This window comes from Odontesthes bonariensis, chromosome 6, assembly GCF_027942865.1.
Source record: "Odontesthes bonariensis isolate fOdoBon6 chromosome 6, fOdoBon6.hap1, whole genome shotgun sequence".
Taxonomy (NCBI): Eukaryota; Metazoa; Chordata; class Actinopteri; order Atheriniformes; family Atherinopsidae; genus Odontesthes; species Odontesthes bonariensis.
This window is the reverse complement of record NC_134511.1, coordinates 4132850-4154191: the sequence shown is the minus strand read 5'-3', so window position 1 is coordinate 4154191 and position 21342 is coordinate 4132850. Positions and strand designations below refer to the sequence as shown.

The window sequence follows — 21342 nt, the reverse complement described above, 5'->3', positions numbered from 1 at the left end:
ACTATTTAATTTTTGTTTTTATATTCAAATGTTTCCGTGGCAACAAAGTGGAAGCGAAGTAAAAAAAAAAAACAAACAAAAAAAAACAATCGATATTGGCTTTCCAAAGTGGGTCGGAGGTGTTTATGCATATTATTCTGTATTTTCTTTTTAATTGTACGGTCAAAAACTTTAACATTTAACAAGCTAACTGAGGCCTGAAGAGTCTGAGATGCAGGTCTGGATTAATTTTTCACATTTATCTCAGTATTGCACAGGCTGACCTTGGCGTGACCTTGGGGCAGAGGTGGGTAGTAACAAGTTACATTTACTTGAGTAAGTTTTTGAAAACATTATACTTCTAGGAGTAGTTTTAAATCTCTATACTTTTTACTTTTCCTTGAGTAGATGTGTGCAGCAGAAACTGTCCTCTTACTCCGCTACATTAGGCTACAATGAGCTGGTTACTTTTCTTCTTACCTCTTTGGTATTCTACGCCTCATTATTTTTATCCCCCCGCGTACGCCTCATTTTAATGTTTTATTCTGACAGAGAGAGAGACTTCCACCAAAGGCTCTACCACCTGACTGTGTTCCACCAATCAGACGCAGCCGTGCAGTCTGGTCACGTGACCATACTCAATCTCAGCGGCGGGACGGGTTAGCTTTAGCATTAGCAGTCGTAGCAAACAAAGAAAGAAACAGATGAAAAATGTCAGAACCAACGGTGGGAAATGAAGAAGCAGACGAGGCCTCATACTGAAAGCATGTTTACCTTACAAAGAGTGAGAAACAGCAGCTACATTATGTGTCTTCTGTGTCAACCAAAACAAACGCACATTTCAGCAGAAACTCAACATCTAACTTGAGGAAACATGTAGCGCTAAGTTTCATAAACTCGTTTTTCCCCCCATGGATAGGTGAATGTTTGTTTTTTAGGTTACATATGGGTTACATATGTTTTAAACATTTCCTAAGTCTCTTTTATTTTTTATTGAAGTTCTTGAATTTACCTGGATTATTTTAATTTAAGCTATTTTGTAATTAATTAATTAATTTTAATTTATTTTATCAATTGGATGAACTCTAATTTGCCTAAAGATGATTATTTAGTATTTTTGTCTGTCTGATTGAATGCTTGTGTTAACAAATAAATCAGACGTTACTCAACATTTACTCAGTACTTGAGTAGTTTTTTTCACCAAGCACTTTTTTACTCTTACTCAAGTAATTATTTGGATGAATACTTTTTACTTTTACTTGAGTCATATTATTCTGAAGTAACAGTACTTTTACTTGAGTACAATTTTTGGCCACTCTACCCACCTCTGTGTGCTTTACATAACAACTGACTCCAATGTGTTTGAAAATGGTCTTTATAACACACAATGAACACTAAACGCTTCAGAGCAGCAAACTTCAGCTTTTATAGAGTTCCTCTCGATCGACTGATCCAGCGCGTTTAATCAGCAGAAAGCGTGTAAACTTCGTCTTTCACATGCAGCTTCTGCATTGTGACAAAGTTTTTACTAAAACAAATGATGACACAGTGCAAAATGTGACGTGCTTTTCTTCATCTGATGGTGTAGTTTAGCTCATTTTAGGACCTGATGAGCCTGTTTGTAATTATGTCCTGATACCTCAATGATCAGAAAGAAAATCTACTTTCTTTTTCATAAACGGACTGCTTTTCCCACATAATAATAATAATAATAATAATGTCTCCCACATTATTATTATTTTTTAAATCATCACATTGAAAACTGAAGTTCAGAGAAAAGCAGTGAAATGAAAATAAACCCCAGAAAGAGGACAAAGACAAAGAGGGACATTTCTACTGAGACCATTACAAAGTGGGGAGGGTGAGTGGGAGATGAAAACACTGCAAACTGATTTTCTCATTCATCTTCATGTCAAAAGTCTGTTTTATTTTAAAGCGAAACCTTGGGGCTGCACTGCCACCTGTTGGCTAAACTTTGTGACAAACAAAGGCAGAAGCAGGGATGCACATAACTGGTGCGTAAAGGTGCACATGCGTGGTCAAAATAAAAGCTTGTGGGTTAAAATGCAACCAATCATTCCACACAGTTAATGTTCCTTTGTGGGCAAAGTTGGATGTTCATGCATCACTGGTAAAACAGCCAGTAAGACAAATGTGTCAATGTTAAAAGTCAGTAGTTAAGAGTTAGCGAGGTAGCAAGGTTAAACCGACTAGAAAAATAGGTTAGCTTAAATTATTCTACAGTGAATTGAGCTAACGTTAGCTTAACATCACATGGGGCATCTTAACCTGCTCTGGGAGGCTGATCTTGGGGGTAACAATCTCAGATGGTGAGTGGGGTGATCTCAGGTTGTTTGTCCACAAACAAAGCTAAGGAATTTCAATTCAAAATTACCCACAGACTCCAGATTACACCAGTGCTAACACTCAGAAAAATGCCCCTCCAAAAATAAGTAAAAAAACAACAAATAAAAGACGTTTTTGCTTGAAATAAGCAAAAAAAATCTGCCAATGGAACTAGTGAAAATTGGCTTGTCAAGATTTCTTGAAATAAAATGTGATATTTAGGACTTTTGAGTTAAAAGTGATCTTGAAATTAGCTTAAAAACCTCTTCAAATGGAAAAAAAGCTTGTTTCATGTGAAATATGACTCAAAACAATTTGTTTTCAAGACTTTTTCACTTAAGATATTCCAGATGTATCGTCTTCAAACAAGTCCCTATATCTGGCTGAAATAGTACTTGTTAGGCAGTTGTGTCTTATATTAAGTGTAATGAGATAGTCAATGAGACAAATATACTTGGTAAGATTTAGAATTTTTCCAGTGAAGGAACTAATTTAACCCCACACTTTCCAAATACTGTAATAAATGCTAATAAAAGATCTCAGAGGGATCATACTATCATTGCATCTGTACTGCCCCTTTATCAAAGATTTCTGGAGAAAGGTCCTAAACCTCCTCAGCTTTCACAGTGGTTGTATAAGGGAACTTATTCCCTTAGAAGCAACGATCTGCTGGCTTAAGGACAAACCTCTTATTTTATAAAACTTGGAATCCATTTTTAGATTATATTGGTATGGAGAGTGCACAGACTCTATGGACTTATCTGGTCTGGCATTCCCAGAGGGAGCCACACTTGAGTTATGAAGCCAACTAAACATCATAGTAACACCTGGATATCTGTTTATCCCTTTAACTGATGAACAAATTTGAGCTTTTAATGTCGTTGTATGGTTTCTTTTTGTTTTGGTCCTTGTCTGTACTTAATATTAATCTGTTTTGAATAGATTTTTTCAGGTTTTCCTGTTTTGTTTGTTTGTTTTTTCTTTCACTGTGTGGGTTTTTGCTGCTGTATGGTTGTTTGTTTGCTTGTTCACCACGTTCTTTGTAATATAAGGGCGCTTTCATGCTTCTGTACAAAGCTTTTCGTGTTTAATTTGAAAAAGCAATAAAGATGTGTTTAATAAAAACAAAAAAAACATCACATTTGTCTCTGGTTTTAGGACTTTCAAATGTTCCTCTCATCCTTGATGTCCATCAAACCGTCTAAGGTGACAACGGAGACTTTTCACCCAAAGCTAGCTTTTCACTTGTGGATGCTAACAGCTAATCGCAGACTCAATCAAAAGGGAGAGAAGTGGGGGGGCTACATCGTCATTGACCATGTTTGAAAGGGAGGAAGATGGTGAAGAGGGCAGTCAGGAGAGCAGGCGAGAGCATAAAAAAAGTTATGTGCACCCCTGTGTATCAGCCCTTTTGTACGGAAGCCCTAAACGGCCATAGGTACATACATTTTATTCCATCCGTTTTCCCGTGATAACGAGATAATTTTCCTCCGTTTTCTCGTGATAACAAGATAATTAATTCAGTTTTCAATGAAAGGGGGGTAAAAATGGGTAAAAACCTTTGCCAGAAATACATATAAACACATATAAACAGGGGCGGACTGTGGAGAAAAAGTGGCCTCCAAAACCATTGGTAAATTAACTCGTTATCTCGAGAAAACCATAAAAAAAAAAAGTTTATACGTACCACGTCCGCTCTGGGCTTCCGTACTTTTGTGAGCTCTATAAGTCAAGTTTTACTGAGAACAGCAGTCTGTGAGCAGTATGCTTCCATCAGGCAGTAATGGCAGTAAATGCCTTCATGGTACAGATGTCAAATGTTCAGCCCGTTCAACACTTATCTCCATAAATAGTTAAATTACAGTCACAGACGTTGCTGAAGCTAAATCTCAAAAACAGATGCTTTTTCTGTGCAATAAACAAGTCATTCAAAGAGTTATTACACCTTTCCGATGATCAGAGACAAATAAAAGAATGAATGAATGGTCACAACCAAATAAAGACCAGGCGTATCAGCAGCGTCTATCCATAGTCACAGCCTGATATGATGCAGGTCAGCTTGGACTATTGGATATTTTTTCAGTCCTTTGCTTTGCTTTTGGAAAAGATTTTTAAGATCTCGCCATCAAATCGTGAAACAATAACTCGGTAAAAAGTTATCAAAGTCAGCCAGACTGAAAAAAAAACAAACAAGTATCCAGGAAGTCTTCGAGACAGTTTGTAATACTCACTTCACCCTCGCACTGCAGAGGTTGGTGAACACACAGAGAGTTAGTCACAGTTACTGACAAACATCAAAGCTTATTCATTAGAATGATTGCGGGAAGAAGCAAAGGGATGCATGCTGGATGACTCACCGCAGCCTTGGCCTCAGCCGCCTTTGCCTTCTTCAGGCGCGTCTTACAGGCATCCAGGTCCAGTCGGAGATTCTCCAGGAGACGCCGTTCTTTCTATACGGGGAAATATTGGGTCAGCTTAGCAGTGAGCAACAGCAGATAAGGTCGTACACAAAAATAGAGTCACACAGACTCTGATTCTGAGAGCTGGAGAGAGTTTAGCTGATTTTTAACGTCTGTTCTTGGTTCAGGGATGCGATTAGCTTAAAATGCATAAACGTTTCGATGCATCTTGTACACAGAATATCCATGAAGGACACATCCAGGCTGGAAAAACTGATCAGGCGGGCTGGATAGAAAGGAGCACGAGGATTTCTTTATATTAGGGCTATTTTAGGCTGAGTTAACTCGTTATTATCGCGTTAACTTGCTAATTATTTAACGCCGCTAAATATTTTATCGCGCATTAACGCAGTTTTATTATTCATTTTATTATTGTAAAAGTCTGTCGCTCACAGGCTTTTATTTTGTAAAAGACTGTCGCTCACAGGCTTTTATTTTATAAAAGTCTGTCGCTCACAGGCTTTTATTTTGTAAAAGTCTGTCGCTCACAGGCTTTTATTTTGTAAAAGTCTGTCGCTCACAGGCTTTTATTTTGTAAAAGTCTGTCGCTCACAGGCTTTTATTTTGTAAAAGTCTGTTGCTCAGAGGCTTTTATTATTGTAAAAGTCTGTTGCTCACATGCTTTTATTTTGTAAAAGTCTGTTGCTCACAGGCTTTTATTTTGTAAAAGTCTGTTGCTCACGGGCTTTTATTATTGTAAAAGTCTGTTGCTCTCATGCTTTTATTTTGTAAAAGTCTGTTGCTCACAGGCTTTTATTTTGTAAAAGTCTGTCGCTCACAGGTTTTTATTTAGTAAAAGTCTGTCGCTCACAGGCTTTTATTTTGTAAAAGTCTGTCGCTCACAGGTTTTTATTTTGTAAAAGTCTGTCGCTCACAGGCTTTTATTTTGTAAAAGTCTGTCGCTCACAGGTTTTTATTTTGTAAAAGTCTGTCGCTCACAGGTTTTTATTTTGTAAAAGTCTGTCGCTCACAGGTTTTTATTTTGTAAAAGTCTGTCGCTCACAGGCTTTTATTTTGTAAAAGTCTGTCGCTCACAGGTTTTTATTTTGTAAAAGTCTGTCGCTCACAGGCTTTTATTTTGTAAAAGTCTGTCGCTCACAGGCTTTTATTTTGTAAAAGTCTGTTGCTCACAGGCTTTTATTATTGTAAAAGTCTGTTGCTCACAGGCTTTTATTTTGTAAAAGTCTGTTGCTCAGAGGCTTTTATTATTGTAAAAGTCTGTTGCTCACATGCTTTTATTTTGTAAAAGTCTGTTGCTCACAGGCTTTTATTTTGTAAAAGTCTGTTGCTCATGGGCTTTTATTATTGTAAAAGTCTGTTGCTCACGGGCTTTTATTTTGTAAAAGTCTGTTGTTGTCTGCTGCAAAAACTACAGAAAGATGCTGATGTTAAAAGTGTGTTTGCACAACAAATGTTATGGCACTTTCATTCATATGGCAGCACATTTAAAATAAAACTAAATGCTAAAAGCTATACACTACTTTTGAATTCATTTTTGGGATTTTGCGTACAAATGCGATTAATCGCAATTAATCAGGGAAATCATGTGATTAATTAGATTAAAAATATTAATCGTTGTCCAGCCCTACTTTATTTTATTTCTTAATATTATTATTATTATTATTATTATTATTATTATTATTATTATCTTGCATGTGTATCATTTTTATACTACTTTTAATTTCACTGCTGGAACCTCCCAAAGGGAGTCTGAATCTGAACTGGCTGTGTTTACTTATAATTGCCTCACTGGTTGATTTACGACCGCTTGTGATTTGTGAGACCGCACGAGTCTCCTTAGAATGAGTTATAAGAGCGGAGGAGGATGAAATGCGTGATGTGAATTTGAGTGACGCAGTAATTCATTTCGCCTGTGAGCAGACATGCATTACACAACTAATTCCTGGATGCACAAAGCAACCTGAAACCCCTTCGTGTTGGTGGAGACAGCCTCAACCTTTCCTCTCTCACGTCAACATTGGATTTTAAATTTTTTTTTTAATCACACTATTTGACTTGTGCAATTTGTCCTGCAACAGGTCAGAGGGAAATGTAATTCATCATTTTGACATATTGCAACATCACTGGCACAAACGCCATCTTGGATGTGGAACAAAAAAGCTATCAAAAGGTAATAAAGTGTAAACTTTGAGCTTCCAGAGCAGCATTTAACTGAAGGTGGAGCTCCATACTGTCTGTCTAATTATTTTAATGCATTTACAAAGTATTACAAAGCCCCCTTCTTCGCAGCTGGAAACTCTAAAGCGTCACGAATCCCTTTCAACTATCCCTAAAGCCTGGAGTGAATTGGGAAAACTTGAATATGTTTGAATATGTTTGGTGTTTAAATATCAGCTCCTTCTGCTGGGAATCAGCTGCAAAATGAGCCGAATCTGAAAGGAACCGGCTGGAAATAACGTGGAGACGGGAACATCTGGCTGCAAAAGTCATAGTCGACATATTTCTCACAGTATGAATGTGCAGTACTGTGTGTATCATTTATGTTATATTTGTGTGTGTACAGTAAGCTGAGGGCAGTTAAAGGGACAGTTCGCCTCTTTTGACATGAAGCTGTAGGACATCCCATATCAGCAACATCATTTATGAACATCTTCTTACCCCCTGCTGCGTCCTGTGAGCAGAGTTCCAGCCTCGTTTTGGTGTTGACGAAAGTAGTCCGGCTAGTTGGCTGGGGTTTAAAAAATAAAGCGTTTTGCTTCTCAAAACAATATGCGTTCAACAGAGTAATACATTTGCATCACAAAATCGTTCTCCAGGAAAAAGTCAGACCTCACAATCGCTTGGCCCTATTTTCTCTCCCTTCGTATCACTGACTGCTGCCGCCTGCCGCATCTGCTGCTGTGTTTGCTGCTCGGTCTGCGCTTCGATCTGCACGGTCTACACAGCAGGCAGTGATACGAAGGGAGAGAAAATAGGGCCAAGCGATTGTGAGGTCTGACTTTTTCCTGGAGAACGATTTTGTGATGCAAATGTATTACTCTGTTGAACGCATATTGTTTTGAGAAGCAAAACGCTTTATTTTTTAAACCCCAGCCAACTAGCCGGACTACCTTCATCAACACCAAAACGAGGCTGGAACTCTGCTCACAGGACGCAGCAGGGGGTAAGAAGATGTTCATAAATGATGTTGCTGATATGGGATGTCATACAGCTTCATGTCAAAAGAGGCGAACTATCCCTTTAATACTGGTTCAATCTGTCCGACATACTCATTGCGCGGCTCCTCAAGCTTTAATTGGCGGCTCGCACTCGCATAGTAGTTTATAATATAGTAACAATAACAATACATCTTTTCAAATGACATACAGCCAATATTGCACAGTATTAAGTATTTTTATTAAGTATTAATTAAGGCTTAATGGTGTTTCCTAAAGAGGGCACACTGTTAAACCTGGCAACGCAGCCCGCTTAAACCACCTCACACTTGACTGCAGAGCACGCTAGCTCCTTTAGCCGGTTTTTAATTAAAAAAAGGGCAAAAACCAGCACAAAAACCAAAGGAAAATCAGCATGAAGACGCCAGAGAGGGGACGAGCAGGCAAACGTCGGGTGTACCGCGAGATGCAGGCACAATGGATCGGTTTTTAATTAAAAAAAGGGCAAAAACCAGCACAAAAACCATGCTCATCCTGAATGTCTCACTATGATTACAACAACAAACTACAAATACAACATGAAGAAAGTCGAGCACATGCACGCCAGCTTCCGCTCATCCCAGTATTAAGGTAAATGTGGTCTGAATTGAAAGTGTATTGGCTGTGTTGTTTCATTTTTTTGTGGGATGTAATATATGTAGAAATGCATATTTGCAAAAGGGGATTTTAGCATGTTGTGGTAAAAGTGGCTCTTCCCTTGATTTTGCTGCCAATGTGGCTTTTGGGAAATAAATATCACAATAAGTATCACTGGTCTACAAGCTGGGAGAGACTTATCTGATAATGTACTTTAGGATGGGGGGTGTATCAGCCAGGCTTGATGGAACTATGTGGATGTGGTTGTAGTGCAATGATCGTGCTGTTCCACGCTCACCGAAATGGTCCGCCAATCTCCTTCCAGGAAGTTCCTGAGGGGTGCAAGGAAACTGATGGCAGACGTCTGGATGAACTCCCTCTCTGCCGCTCCTAACCTCCTCTCACACTCCCCCACCTTAACCAAAGTGCTCCCTGCAACGAGAAGACCACAAAGACGCCCCGCAGATCAGTGACCTGCTCGTTAAATATTAAAGATCAGCAGCGTTTTCATTGGTCTGCTGCATCATTTATTCCAAATCCTTCTTGATTTGAGTCACTCAAAGGGCACAGCCATGAGAAAGCTGCGATAAAAACACAGAATAAAAGGTTTGTTGTACACGTGAATTAACCGGAAAGACCAGCACGTCATGTAACACAGCCAGGAGGCTGTATTTAAACCAGGGCTGTGCAACGATTAAAATGTTTAATCTAATTAATCGCATGATTTCCCTGATTAATCGCGATTAATCGCATTTGTACGCAAAATCCAAAAATGAATTCAAAAGTAGTGTATAACTTTTAAGCATTTAGTTTTATTTTAAATGTGCTGCCATATGAATGAAAGTGCCATAACATTTGTTGTGCAAACACACTTTTAACATCAGCATCTTTCTGTAGTTTTTATGTAGAAGCCTCGCTCCACTGTCTGTTTCCTTGAATGACTTCCTGGTTCATTTTATCAATTGGATGAACTCTAATTTGCCTAAAGATGATTATTTAGTATTTTTGTCTGTCTGATTGAATGCTTGTGTTAACAAATAAATCAGACGTTACTCAACAGTTACTCAGTACTTGAGTAGTTTTTTCACCAAGCACCTTTTTACTCTTACTCAAGTAATTATTTGGATGACTACTTTTTACTTTTACTTGAGTAAAATTTTTGGCTGCTCTACCCAACCAACATTGCATCTTCACATTGGGCTAAAAGCAGTTCACAGGTCATGCATGCATGACACTGATTTGTCCAGCAGGTGTCACCTTTGTGCTCTGGAGCTGCAAAGGAACTGTGTCTGGTGTGAAGCAAAAAGCTCTTTTGACTGCGACCCCAGGTAAAAGCCACTTTGATGCACTGATTGTCCATTAGCTGTATGGATTACTGATCATGGATCCATGCTTTAACACTCTGAGGACCAGGTCTGTGGCCACAGTAAGCCGCTCAGTTAGAGAAGAGTCTCATGAAGCATCTCAGAGCTACAGCTGCTCCTCGGTACCACAGGATCCAGCGGAAAGAATACTTTTTGTGTGGACTTACCCTTTACAACTGCAAATGGCATTAAAGAGAGAAATGGATCGGTTTCAGTCCACAACAAGTCTTCATCTCAGGCCAAACAGCTGTTCCTAAATGTGTTCACGGAGGAAGCATTTAATGAAAAGAAAAGCTAAAGTTGTTGTGTTAAATCCTTCACTTATTGGGCATTTAAACATGTTAATAACTGTCTCCAGCAGACATATTCTCTCTCCCGTTAGATGACAAACTACCACCAGGGCTGCCAGGCTCCTGCATAAGTGGGAATCTCTCATTGGTTTTCTGAGCAATGGATGTCCCCAGTGGCATCTGTACAGATGCTCGGCCCGCTGATCCCGCAGCATAATGCTGAGTGCAGATGGCCTCATTTAAAGCAGCATCGATCCACCGAGGGAAACAGATCCAATTCAGCTGGCCGAGGAACACGATGAAAGAGAAAAGGGGAGCAGCATGGTGAGAGGAAACCCACAGGGCAGCTAGGGTTAATCCTGAGACTGTTCATCTGAGATTATCTCTAGTTATCTCAGGTTATATCTGGTTTTCTCTGGCTTTCCTGGTTATCTCTGGTTTTTCTAGTTATCTCTAATTATCTCTGGTTATCTCTGGTATTGTCTGTCTTTCTCTGGTTATCTCTGGTTTTCCTGGTTATCTCTGGCTTTCTCTGGTTATCTCTGGCTTTCCTGGTTATATCTGGTTTTCCTGGTTATCTCTGGTTTTCCTGGTTATATCTGGTTACATCCCGGTCAGTCTGTACACAAAGCCTGCGTTAGGTTAGAGTTATTTCTCGCGTTACTTATTTAATGCTGATAAATATTTTATCACGCATTAACACAGGTTTTTTTTTTGTTTGTTTTTTGGGCTTTTGTGCCTTTAATGGAAAGGAAAGTTCAGAGAGACAGGAAGCAGGGGGCAGAGAGAGGGGGAACGACACGCAGCACAGGGCCATCCGATGCGGGACTCAAACCATGTTTTTATTTTTGGCTTTCATTTTGTAAAAGTCTGTTGCTCACAGGCTTTTATTTTGTAAAAGTCTATTGCTGTCTGCTGTGGAACCGGAAAAGAAAGTAATCGGCGGATCCACCAAACATGGAGAAGGGTACGGAACTTTTACTCGGCCATTTTCATTTTAAAGTTCTTCCAGACGGCGGAGTCGACAGAACCAAAGTCATCTGTAAACTCTGCCAAGTTGAATTGTCTTCTCAGCGTAGTAGTTCCAGTCTAAAATATCACTTAAAGGCAAAACACACAACTGATAGCAGCAAGTCATTCAAGGAAACAGACAGTGGAGCGAGGCTTCTACATAAAAACTACAGAAAGATGCTGATGTTAAAAGTGTGTTTGCACAACAAATGTTATGGCACTTTCATTCATATGGCAGCACATTTAAAATAAAGCTAAATGCTAAAAGTGTGGCTTGCAGGCCTAACAGCAGCAAAAAAACTAATTGTTCAGAGGTGGATCCCTCCACACAAGCTTCATGTTAAAAAATGGTTGTTGTACTTTCAAGATGTTATAATGATGGAACTCTCTACTGCAAGAATCCATGGGGCAAGAGTTTCAACAATACAAATGTGGGAAAGAACTGCAGAGGGGGTTACAGACTTGCTGGCGAATCATGCACAATGAGATGTCTCACATGCTTTCTTTTGTGTGTTTTTTTAAATTTATTTTGATTTTTTTTTTTAATTTTTTTTTTTTATTTTTCTCTTTCTACATTTTGATACTTGATGTCATTATAGCATTAGGTAAAAAATACATGCCTTGACTACTGTTAATTGTAACTTAACTTTTTCTTTTCTTTTATTTCGCTTATGACCTAATGGGTCATGTGATGTGTATCTAAGGTTGGGGTGGGGTGGGTGGGTGTTGATCATTGATTTGTAATGCTCCTGTTTCCCATCTTGGGATTTTGTTCATAAATAAAAAACAGTGAATCATAAAAAAAAAAATAAAATAAAGCTAAATGCTAAATAAGCTATACACTACTTTTGAATTAATTTTTGGATTTTGTGTACAAATGCGATTAATCGGGGAAATCATGCGATTAATCAGATTACACATTTTAATCGTTGCCCAGCCCTGGATGTAAGTGTATCGAATCGTTGGCTGAATATCGTATCGTATCATTAGTGTGTCGCTACAGCCCAACTCACCGTACGGAGTTCCAGGACCGAATTCCTTGGCTGCGTCCTCCATATAGTGACCCAGCAGCTCTCCGTTGGTAACTCTGGACGGTGCCTTCATGTCCAACTTTTCATAAAAAAACTCCTCAATTCTGGCACCTGCAGGCAAAGTCAAGAGTTCATATCGTGACGCAGCAGAGAAACAATAAGGTGGTTTACACCCTCAGCTCAGAGCTCGGTCAATCTTAGGCTTCAGTTTACTTCAGTGGGATTGCTGTGTGAATAAAAAGCTTCAAGTTTGAGAACTTTTCAAGGTGCACAACCGTTATCACTGGTGATAAATGACGGGAGCATGTACTGTGCAACCAGAACTAAGCTGACCCAGTGGACAGAACCGACGAGGAGGCTATCCTGCAGGCACCGAACACTGAGAGAAGAGCAAAATCCTCTTTTTAAATCGAGAAGAATTGAAGAAATGTAGCAGAAAAACTTATAAAATAATGCAATTTGAGCTGAATATTTAAAGCTCATTGAGGCCAACTGACTTGTACCATAAGGAAATGCAGATAACACAATCATTTTATATAGTTATAATAGTTATTTAACCAGTCTGTGAGAGGCTTCTTTATCCAACTGCAACATTAAAAAAAAAAGAAGAAGAAGAAGAAGTGACAGAAGGAGACAAAATAACACAAACAGCTTGCAGGATAAACAAGCTGCTCCCGACAAACATCAGAATCTCCAGAAAATGATGTCTGAAGTGAATAAACACGCCTGAAACACCTGGCAGGCATCCAGGAGGTTTGGGTGGTGTCTTTGTTTTCATCTAAATCGGGTCATTGTTGTTGTTCAGGAGGTTTTTCTTTGCATTTAAGTCTGACTCATTCCCAAAAGTGACAGCAGGCAGCTACACAGCCACGGCAGGCGCCGTACCGAACACTTAGACGGACAGTTTACTGCGCAGACGTTTGGATTTACACACTCGTACTGTCTTACGTGGTTAATTTATGGACTACACAGGTCCTTTAGTGGACCACGGTTCAGAAAAAAAGGGAAAAAATACAATATTAGTACATCGAATGTACTTTTTATCATGTTTAAATAAAATAAATGACTAAAATAAGAGCAGAATCACTTCTGTACTACAGGATGTGCACCTGACAGCCTTGGTTTAACATCTTAAAGGGATAGTTCGCCTCTTTTGACATGAAGCTGTATGACATCCCATATTAGCAACATCATTTATGAACATCTTCTTACCCCCTGCTGCGTCCTGTGAGCAGAGTTCCAGCCTCGTTTTGGTGTTGACAAAAGTAGTCCCGGCTAGTTGGCTGGGGTTTAAAAAATAAAGCGTTTTGCTTCTCAAAACAATATGCGTTCAACAGAGTAATACATTTGAATCAGAATCAGAAAAAACTTTATTTATCCCCGCAGGGCAATTAGAAGGGCGAAGAGCGGTCCATTAAAAGAAGAACAAGAAAATGGAATCATAAAGAAAATAAAACACAGAAGGGGGTGACAAAAAATAAATAATGAAAAATAAAAATAAAATAAAATATTTAGCAAATAAATAAATAAGGCGTCGATTATATTAAAATGACAATGTAATTACAGTGACAATAAAAAATGAAAGTGACATTGTGTGGTTAAAGTGTCGATGTGATATTGTAGTTTGCACATCAGATATTGCACTACAGAATTGTACAGAAGATCTAAGTTATAGTTAGAGTCACTGTCTCAGACTTCTTACAGTTCAAGAGGAGAATCACATTGGGAACAAAGGTTGCTCTCCTCCTTTGGGTCTTACAGGCCGGACAGCGGAACCTGCGACCAGATGGCAGCTTCTCAAATGCCGGAAACAGAGCATGAGTCGGGTCCTTGAGAATTCGACGAGCCAGGCTGCTAGCCTGCTGCTCGTACACAGTGTTCAGATGGCTAACAGAAAGTCCAATAATCTTGGAACACACCTTGACAATGTTATGCATCACAAAATCATTCTCCAGGAAAAAGTCAGACCTCACAATCGCTTGGCCCTATTTTCTCTCCCTTCGTATCACTGCCTGCTGCCGCCTGCCGACAGCCGCGCCTGTTACAGTGTTTGCTGCTCGGTCTGCACGGTCTACACAGCAGGCAGTGATACGAAGGGAGAGAAAATAGGGCCAAGCGATTGTGAGGTCTGACTTTTTCCTCGAGAACGATTTTGTGATGCAAATGTATTACTCTTTTGAAAGCATATTGTTTTGAGAAGCAAAACGCTTTATTTTTTAAACCCCAGCCAACTAGCCGGACTACCTTCATCAACACCAAAACGAGGCTGGAACTCGGCTCACAGGACGCAGCAGGGGGTAAGAAGATGTTCATAAATGATGTTGCTGATATGGGATGTCGTACAGCTTCATGTCAAAAGAGGCGAACTATCCCTTTAAATTAAATTAGCTGCCTTAGCCATCACTTACAATCCTGAAAATAACACAGCTTTACCAAAACACCATCCAAGGCTCAGTCTACGAGGTCAAATAACACGAAGAAGTCAAGCATAGAAATCTCACAGCAGACACATTTTCCACAAGTACACCACAAGGCCTCTAAGAACACAGATATGTTTAAGGCCAGAAAGCTTTAGTTTTAGTTTCTTTTCCAGCAGGAGGACATCTTAGATGGTTTGCAGAAGGCGTGTCCACCACATTTATCAATGCAGAAACAGGTCCGACTGAACGTACTTGTGGAAAACTGCAGCCTTACCAAAGGTAGATCGGTTTATTCACTCCACAAACACACACATCACTACATGAAGAGTGAAAGGGAGGAACGGCGACAGTATTTCAATGAGAAAGGATGAAGTGAGGAATGCATGAAAAGCCAGGATGAGTGTGGAAATGGGACTGAAGGGATCCTTTCTGCTCCTGTTTCATCGCTCGCTCTGATCCGTTACACGGCTCCCAGAAAACTACCGCTCCATATTCAGAGCTCTGTTACTGCATTACAGCACAGATAGAACACCTGGTTCTGTACTACTGGTTAAAAAAAGACTCAGTTTTGATTTAGTATATCAAAGACTGAGTCAAGAGACAGATTATAATAAAGAAAATAAAAATATGGCCTTTATTTGAGTCAGATTTGTCTGTTTATCACTTCATCACATCACAGAATAAAATGCATCTTCACTGTAGAGTTAAACTGGGCCTCAAACAACAACATTACCCACAATTTCGGCTGTGTTCGAAACCGCATACTTCTCCTACTACTCCTACTACCTTAAATTTTTTTAAGTTCCCGGATGCATACTAGATTCTCCGAAATGTTGGGTATGCGTCATGAGGTTACTACTCAAACTACCCAAGATGCAACGTAACGTGACGTCGCCGATCGTCATTTCCTGTCAAAACGGCAGTTTCAAGCTAGCTACAACGAGGGTAGGTTCACTTCCTGTTTTCAAAACAAAAGCACCAATTGTATGGTAATGGCTTTCCCTATGATAAAAGGCAACGGGTATTTTATTTTGTGAAAATAACCGGAAGTGCGTTGCTCACTGCAGCTAGCTTTAGTAGCGCCGAATTCGTGGGAACAAAATTGTAAACAGCCGGTATTTTGTCAGGTTTTCAACACGTTGGGGATCTAAACGACTACTTTCTCACCTGAAAATATTTCAACTGTTGCTAAAGTTTACAGAGTTTAGAGCTTAAGGGAAATCAGCTTCAGGCCGGCTGATTTCGGCTCGGGCAGGAGCGAAATGCATTGTGGGTAAACGCTCTGCATACTGCCTGATCGATGAGTATGTAGTATGCGGTTTCAAACACAGCCTTCATGTTTAAAACTCCAGAAGCTCGGCAAGGAAACCGCCCATTCCCAGGCGTGCTCAGAGATTACTCTATCAGGGGGGGTGTGGCCTGTTTTTATGAGCAAGAATAAAAAGAAATCCGTTGGAATATCGGCATACGGGCAAATGCTATCCACTTCTTTAACCACTACCATCAACTTTCAAGGCTTTTAAATGATTCTTTCTTCCACATAAAGCCTAGAATTGCCCAAGAGAACAGTTTCTCTTCTGCCACCTATTTTTTAAAATGTCCCTTTAGACCCTTTATTCAGCAGGGCAAAGACAGACCTGCTGTGGGTGCTTTCACTCTCTGTTTGCTGCACTGATTTCCCTCAGCAGTGGAATATGAAATATGAGCCAAGCCTCTCACTTTGCTACAACACAGGCTTCTAATGGCCTGGCTATAACAAACACAACTTTTTAAGCTCAAATATGCTACAGCTTTGCACCAAGATGAAGACAAAAAAAGATAAGACACACCCCGGGGCCGATGAGAGTTGGCTGTCCGGTCAAAAAAACCAAACAATAGATAAGTGCTGCACTGATGCTGTGACTCTCTGAGGATGAAATATGGATTCTGCAGCTAACTTTGATCTCAACACCAGAGAACTACAGCGCCCCTTCGGAGCCCCGTTAATCAACTTCTCAGCGGTGATAATTCAAAGGCATGACAGGTTTCTACAGCAGGGCACTAACAGTGAAGTAGGGAGGCAGGATACTCACCAGTGTGATCAACTGTGGCATGGAGAGTCAAGAAATAACACGTTAGAGCTCCTGCACATGAATTAATGTGTGAAAGCTGCATTATGCACACTGTTTTACTTCCAAAGGGTGCCTTATGTTCAGAGAACAACATGATTTCTACTTCATCAGAGTTATTACTGGTCCCGCATGTTTCTTTTACGTTCAGACTTCCTTTCATGACTCTGGACATGACTTTGAACGGTTAAATATTTAAAAAAGGTGCATCGCTGGGTCCTCAGAATGCAGCCAAGAAGAAGGCTGGCAGCTGGTAAACATGGATCTAAGCAATGACCCACACTGAGTATCTAACAAACCCAGCTTTGTAATGCTTTTACATAGCAGAAAATACAATTTGCTGTACATAAAAAGGCTGCTGGTAACACCACTGATGGTTAGTTGACCTTCAAACTTCCACATTGCAGGAAAAAAACTTGTTCTTTCATATCTGGGCTGCTGACACACTCGTGGCAGGAAGAGCAGCTCACTACTCCCCAGTAAGGACGGAGGAATCTTACATGAAAGCAACGTTTGAACGGAAGAAATGGGGGCAAACGTCTTATATAACTGAGATGCGTTTCATAAACTACAGGAGCTGGAACCATAAGATGGTAAACCGTCGAGGTTTCGTGCATCAGGACGTAATAAAATGAGAATAAAAAAAGCAAAATGCAGCCTCGGACGAACAACAACACATGACATGTTATCAGTTACCGAAAAGAATATAAGAATTAGCCGAAATGCAGAAGCAGTGCGTAAGAATCTGACTAAGAATTGGATGGGATTCAGACCCCGAGATAACTGGGTTGAAAGTCACTCTAAACCTGCTTGTAGACGCTGAAGCACGTGGTGAATCAGACTTTGCGTTCTGCGCATGCTCCAGATGTTTTCCCGGGGTCGTGACCCGGAAGTCAAAGGAGACGATATTCCTGTTGTTGTCGCCGTCCATCTTTCTCCAATGCCTGAGTTTGTTGTTGTTGTTGGTGGTGAAGAGGTCAACAGGAAGTGGCTCTATTAGCAACAGTTGGAATGGGTACAGCGCCACCTATCATACCGGGGTATGGCACGCTTTGTGCCTCTGATCCCATTCATTCACCGCCAGATATCCAAGGAGAATTACCCTTGCTCAACTCATTCTTATTGTAATTTAGCCAATAATCCGATCCTTTCAGTGCCATGTGACCCCACTGAGTGAGTCCACCATGAACTCCTCAGGATACCAAAGTTGCGTATTAGCAAATCCCCCAAAAAACAAGACGAGCTGAAGCAACGTGCTGGTAGATCAAACTTCCACCACCCAGATTCACACGCCGTATGGGCCTGATAATCTATGTTATCAGGCCAAACAGCTGGCTCAGTTTGAGCTAAATAACAATAAAGAGTAACATGTCATGTGTTGTTTTTCATCTCAGGCTGTAGTTTAATCCTTTCAGGATCTGGGATGGATCAGATCTCTTTTTTTTTTTATATATACCCTGACATGTAAGAGTTTGTACTTTTATAATATATATAACAACACATTTATCTGTATATATATATATATATATATATATATATATATATACAGATAAATGTGTTGTTCTGGAACTGGGGTAATAAATAACAATGTTTTGGTTGCTCTTGGCCAGAAAAGACGACTTTAAACACCTACAGGGGTAATATCAAGTAGCTATAGCTTCGTTATAATTGGTCAAATACACTCAGCGGCCATTTTATTAGCTGCACCCTGCTGGTAAAAGGTTGGACCCCCCTTTTGCTTTCATTAACTGCCTTAATGGCAACATTCCTCAGAGGTTTTGCTCCATGTTGACATGACGGCATCAGGCAGCTGCTGCAGATGTGGCGGCTGCACATCTGTGCTGAGAATCACAGATGTTGCTCACACTTTCTGATGCTCGGTTTGGACTTCAGCAGGTGGTCTTGACCACCTCTACACGCCTAAATGCACTGAGTTGCAGCCATGCGATTGGCTGATTAGCTGTTTGTGTTAACAGGTGTACCTGATAAAGTGGCCGGTGAGTGTATATTAGCCCACTCTCACTTTATTTAGGGCAGTTATGGAACCATCCAAACCAACCCGATCCTTAGGTTTCATCCCTCAGATGTGGCAGTTTCTGTTTTTAACCACATTTCATTTGCATCTGTGAAGCTTACTTAGAGAAGAAAAAAAACCTCTTTCCCATCTGTAATTACTGCTATACTGTGTGTCATACTTGGGTTGGGCTGCAGCAGGACTTCAGTCTGTCTGAAGATTTTCTCCGTCCAGTGCTTGGTGCAGTCTGCGCGGCTCATCAGGTTCTCAAAGTGAGCGTCCAACTCGGTCTTCTCCGCCTGGCCCAGCTTCTCCTCCGTGAACTGAGGCAGAGACGCACAGACATCACACTCTTACTGGTGCAACACAGATCCTCCATGAGTTTTAATTCAATATCTTTGAGTTAAAACAAAAAAAAAAACACACAAGTCTGCGGGACCAATGTGATTCCATGTCCATAACCGTCCCGTCCCATCTCCCCTGTCACCTCAAAACTAAACTACAAGAATAAAAGTTAATACATCTAATATATAAATATAATATATCTATATAAACGTGCTCGCTTTACGACTGAATTAGGGGCGAGGCTAGGGTATTTTTAGTGGTGCCAAGGCACCACCGTGAGATAGCTCGGCACCCCCTGGCTCAGCACATTTTTAAAATATTATATTATGCAAAAACACTTTTTTTTTTTTGCTCAAGGATGCATTATTTTAGTGACCATTTTATTTATTTTCCAGCATTTGTTTTTGTTTTAACTCTTTACTCACAAAATAAATGTTGAGTTATCTTCAATATTTGTCTCAGGCTCTCTGTTATCCCTGTAGAGCCACAAGTCTTTTGAAATGAAGAGGTCAAAATTGAATGTTGTAGGGGAAAACACTACTCGAAACAAAACTAATACGGCTCCAAAATTTATAAATGTACTGGTTCACTAGCCTGGGAATTCCCATGCTGCTTTGCGCGCGATTTCACAAGACGATGACGACGTCTATGCCCGACACCGAAGCTTGTAGAGTGTTAATCCAACATGGCAGCGGACACAACGTTACCGTTCGATGCAGCCTTAGAAAGTGTTTTAAGTAGCTTAGAACGCAAGTTTACTTTTAAAAAAGAGCAACGTTTGGCGTTGAAAGATTTCATTGCCTTCTTCCTCGTCGAATTTCTGTCGCTCTACATACGTCATCTGGTATAAGTGATACAATTGGCTATGAATTGCGCGCAAAGCAGCATGGGAAGAACCAGACGCCATTTGATAGACATTCGTAGCGCCCAATAAACGGCTCTAGGCATTCGTAAACCACGCCTCAAATACGAGAAAATGCACACCTAGTTCCCAGACCACCATCTCATCGAGATGTGGACGCGTCAGCCAGCCTTTTGAAATGAAGAGGTCAAAATTGAATGTTGTAGGGGAAAACCAGGGTGTATACAGGTATAAACAAGTTCAATTTAAGACTTTTTAAGACCCTTTTAATACCACTTCTAAATGAAATTTAAGACCAAACGTACGATGGAAATACCAAGTATTTCCAAGTAAACACACTGACAGTATGGTAAAATGACAAATGACGGTTGAGTTTAAGAACATCGGCTAAATGTGTGTCATGCAAAAAGATCACAAAAATGTCATCACTGTCCTAAATTAAATTTATTACAATATTTTCAGAACATTTAAGTCCCATGAACAAATGCTTATAAAATCAAGTAAATATATATATTTTTTTAAAAATACTGTTCCTTTAGAGCAAAAACAAAAATACACAAATATTTAAGACCCATGCAATCTGAATTTAAGACAATTTAATACTTTTTAAGGTCTTATTTTCAGGAAAATTGATTTACGACTTTTTAAGGACCCGCGGCCACCCTGAAAACACTACTCAAAGCAAAACTAATACGGCTCCAAAATTTATAAATGTACTAGTTCGCCTCAATTAGTGAGAAATAATGTGCCTCTCTGAGCACTGGGGGCTGGGCCCCCCTAAAGACCAGATCCTAAAATCGCCCCTGGACTGAATTATCTGTGCGTAAAAAGGGAAGGCCAGCAGCTAAACTAACATCACCGGTGACAGTATTCTGGCAGCCTTGTGTTTAAATGAACTGTCGGCTCGATAAAAACCAAGGCGAGGCTAAATATCCACAAAACTCTATATGTTTTTTTATATATATGGAAACACGTAGCGTTATATTTTAGCGGAAATTCGGATGCAGCAAAAGCGTAACAGGGTAGTAAAGTGAAAGGAAAGCGTCAGGATGCCTTTAATTACCTGAACGGCTCTGGTAAAAAACAGTCCGGCACCGGTGGCTAGTTTCTTCACGTTAAAATCCATCTTTTTTTGGTCTTTTTTTTGTAACTACTAGCTTGTGATGACACACACGATGCAGGGGACAACAGCAGCAACTAAACTAAAAAAAAAAAAAAATATGGCACAAGTCACGTGACCACTATGGAGCGTAGGATTTTGTTACGTCAAAACGCAAAATTATGTTTATTTTATATACAAAAGCCACAAATTCACTTTATGTTAAGATATATCTTTTATATGTGTATATATGTCTGAAAGT

At 39.9% G+C, this 21342-nt stretch overlaps 1 protein-coding gene across 4 annotated transcripts in view; it reads right to left on the bottom strand.

The window, feature by feature from the left end:
* Positions 1-21180, bottom strand: part of sh3glb2a (SH3-domain GRB2-like endophilin B2a) — a 37813-nt gene extending 16633 nt beyond the window's left edge. Inside the window, exons 1-7 of one of the 4 annotated variants that reach the window (XM_075467134.1) lie at positions 21045-21180; positions 18956-19097; positions 16725-16736; positions 12215-12343; positions 8835-8968; positions 4683-4775; positions 4557-4568 (exon numbers count right to left, since the gene is read on the bottom strand). In XM_075467134.1, the coding sequence (XP_075323249.1) occupies positions 4557-4568; positions 4683-4775; positions 8835-8968; positions 12215-12343; positions 16725-16736; positions 18956-19097; positions 21045-21107 (585 nt within the window). In that variant the 5' untranslated portion in view covers positions 21108-21180. The remainder of the gene's footprint in view (positions 1-4556; positions 4569-4682; positions 4776-8834; positions 8969-12214; positions 12344-16724; positions 16737-18955; positions 19098-21044) is intronic. The other 3 variants (XM_075467136.1, XM_075467135.1, XM_075467137.1) reach the window with 3 other exon arrangements.
* Positions 21181-21342: the final 162 nt, after the last annotated feature.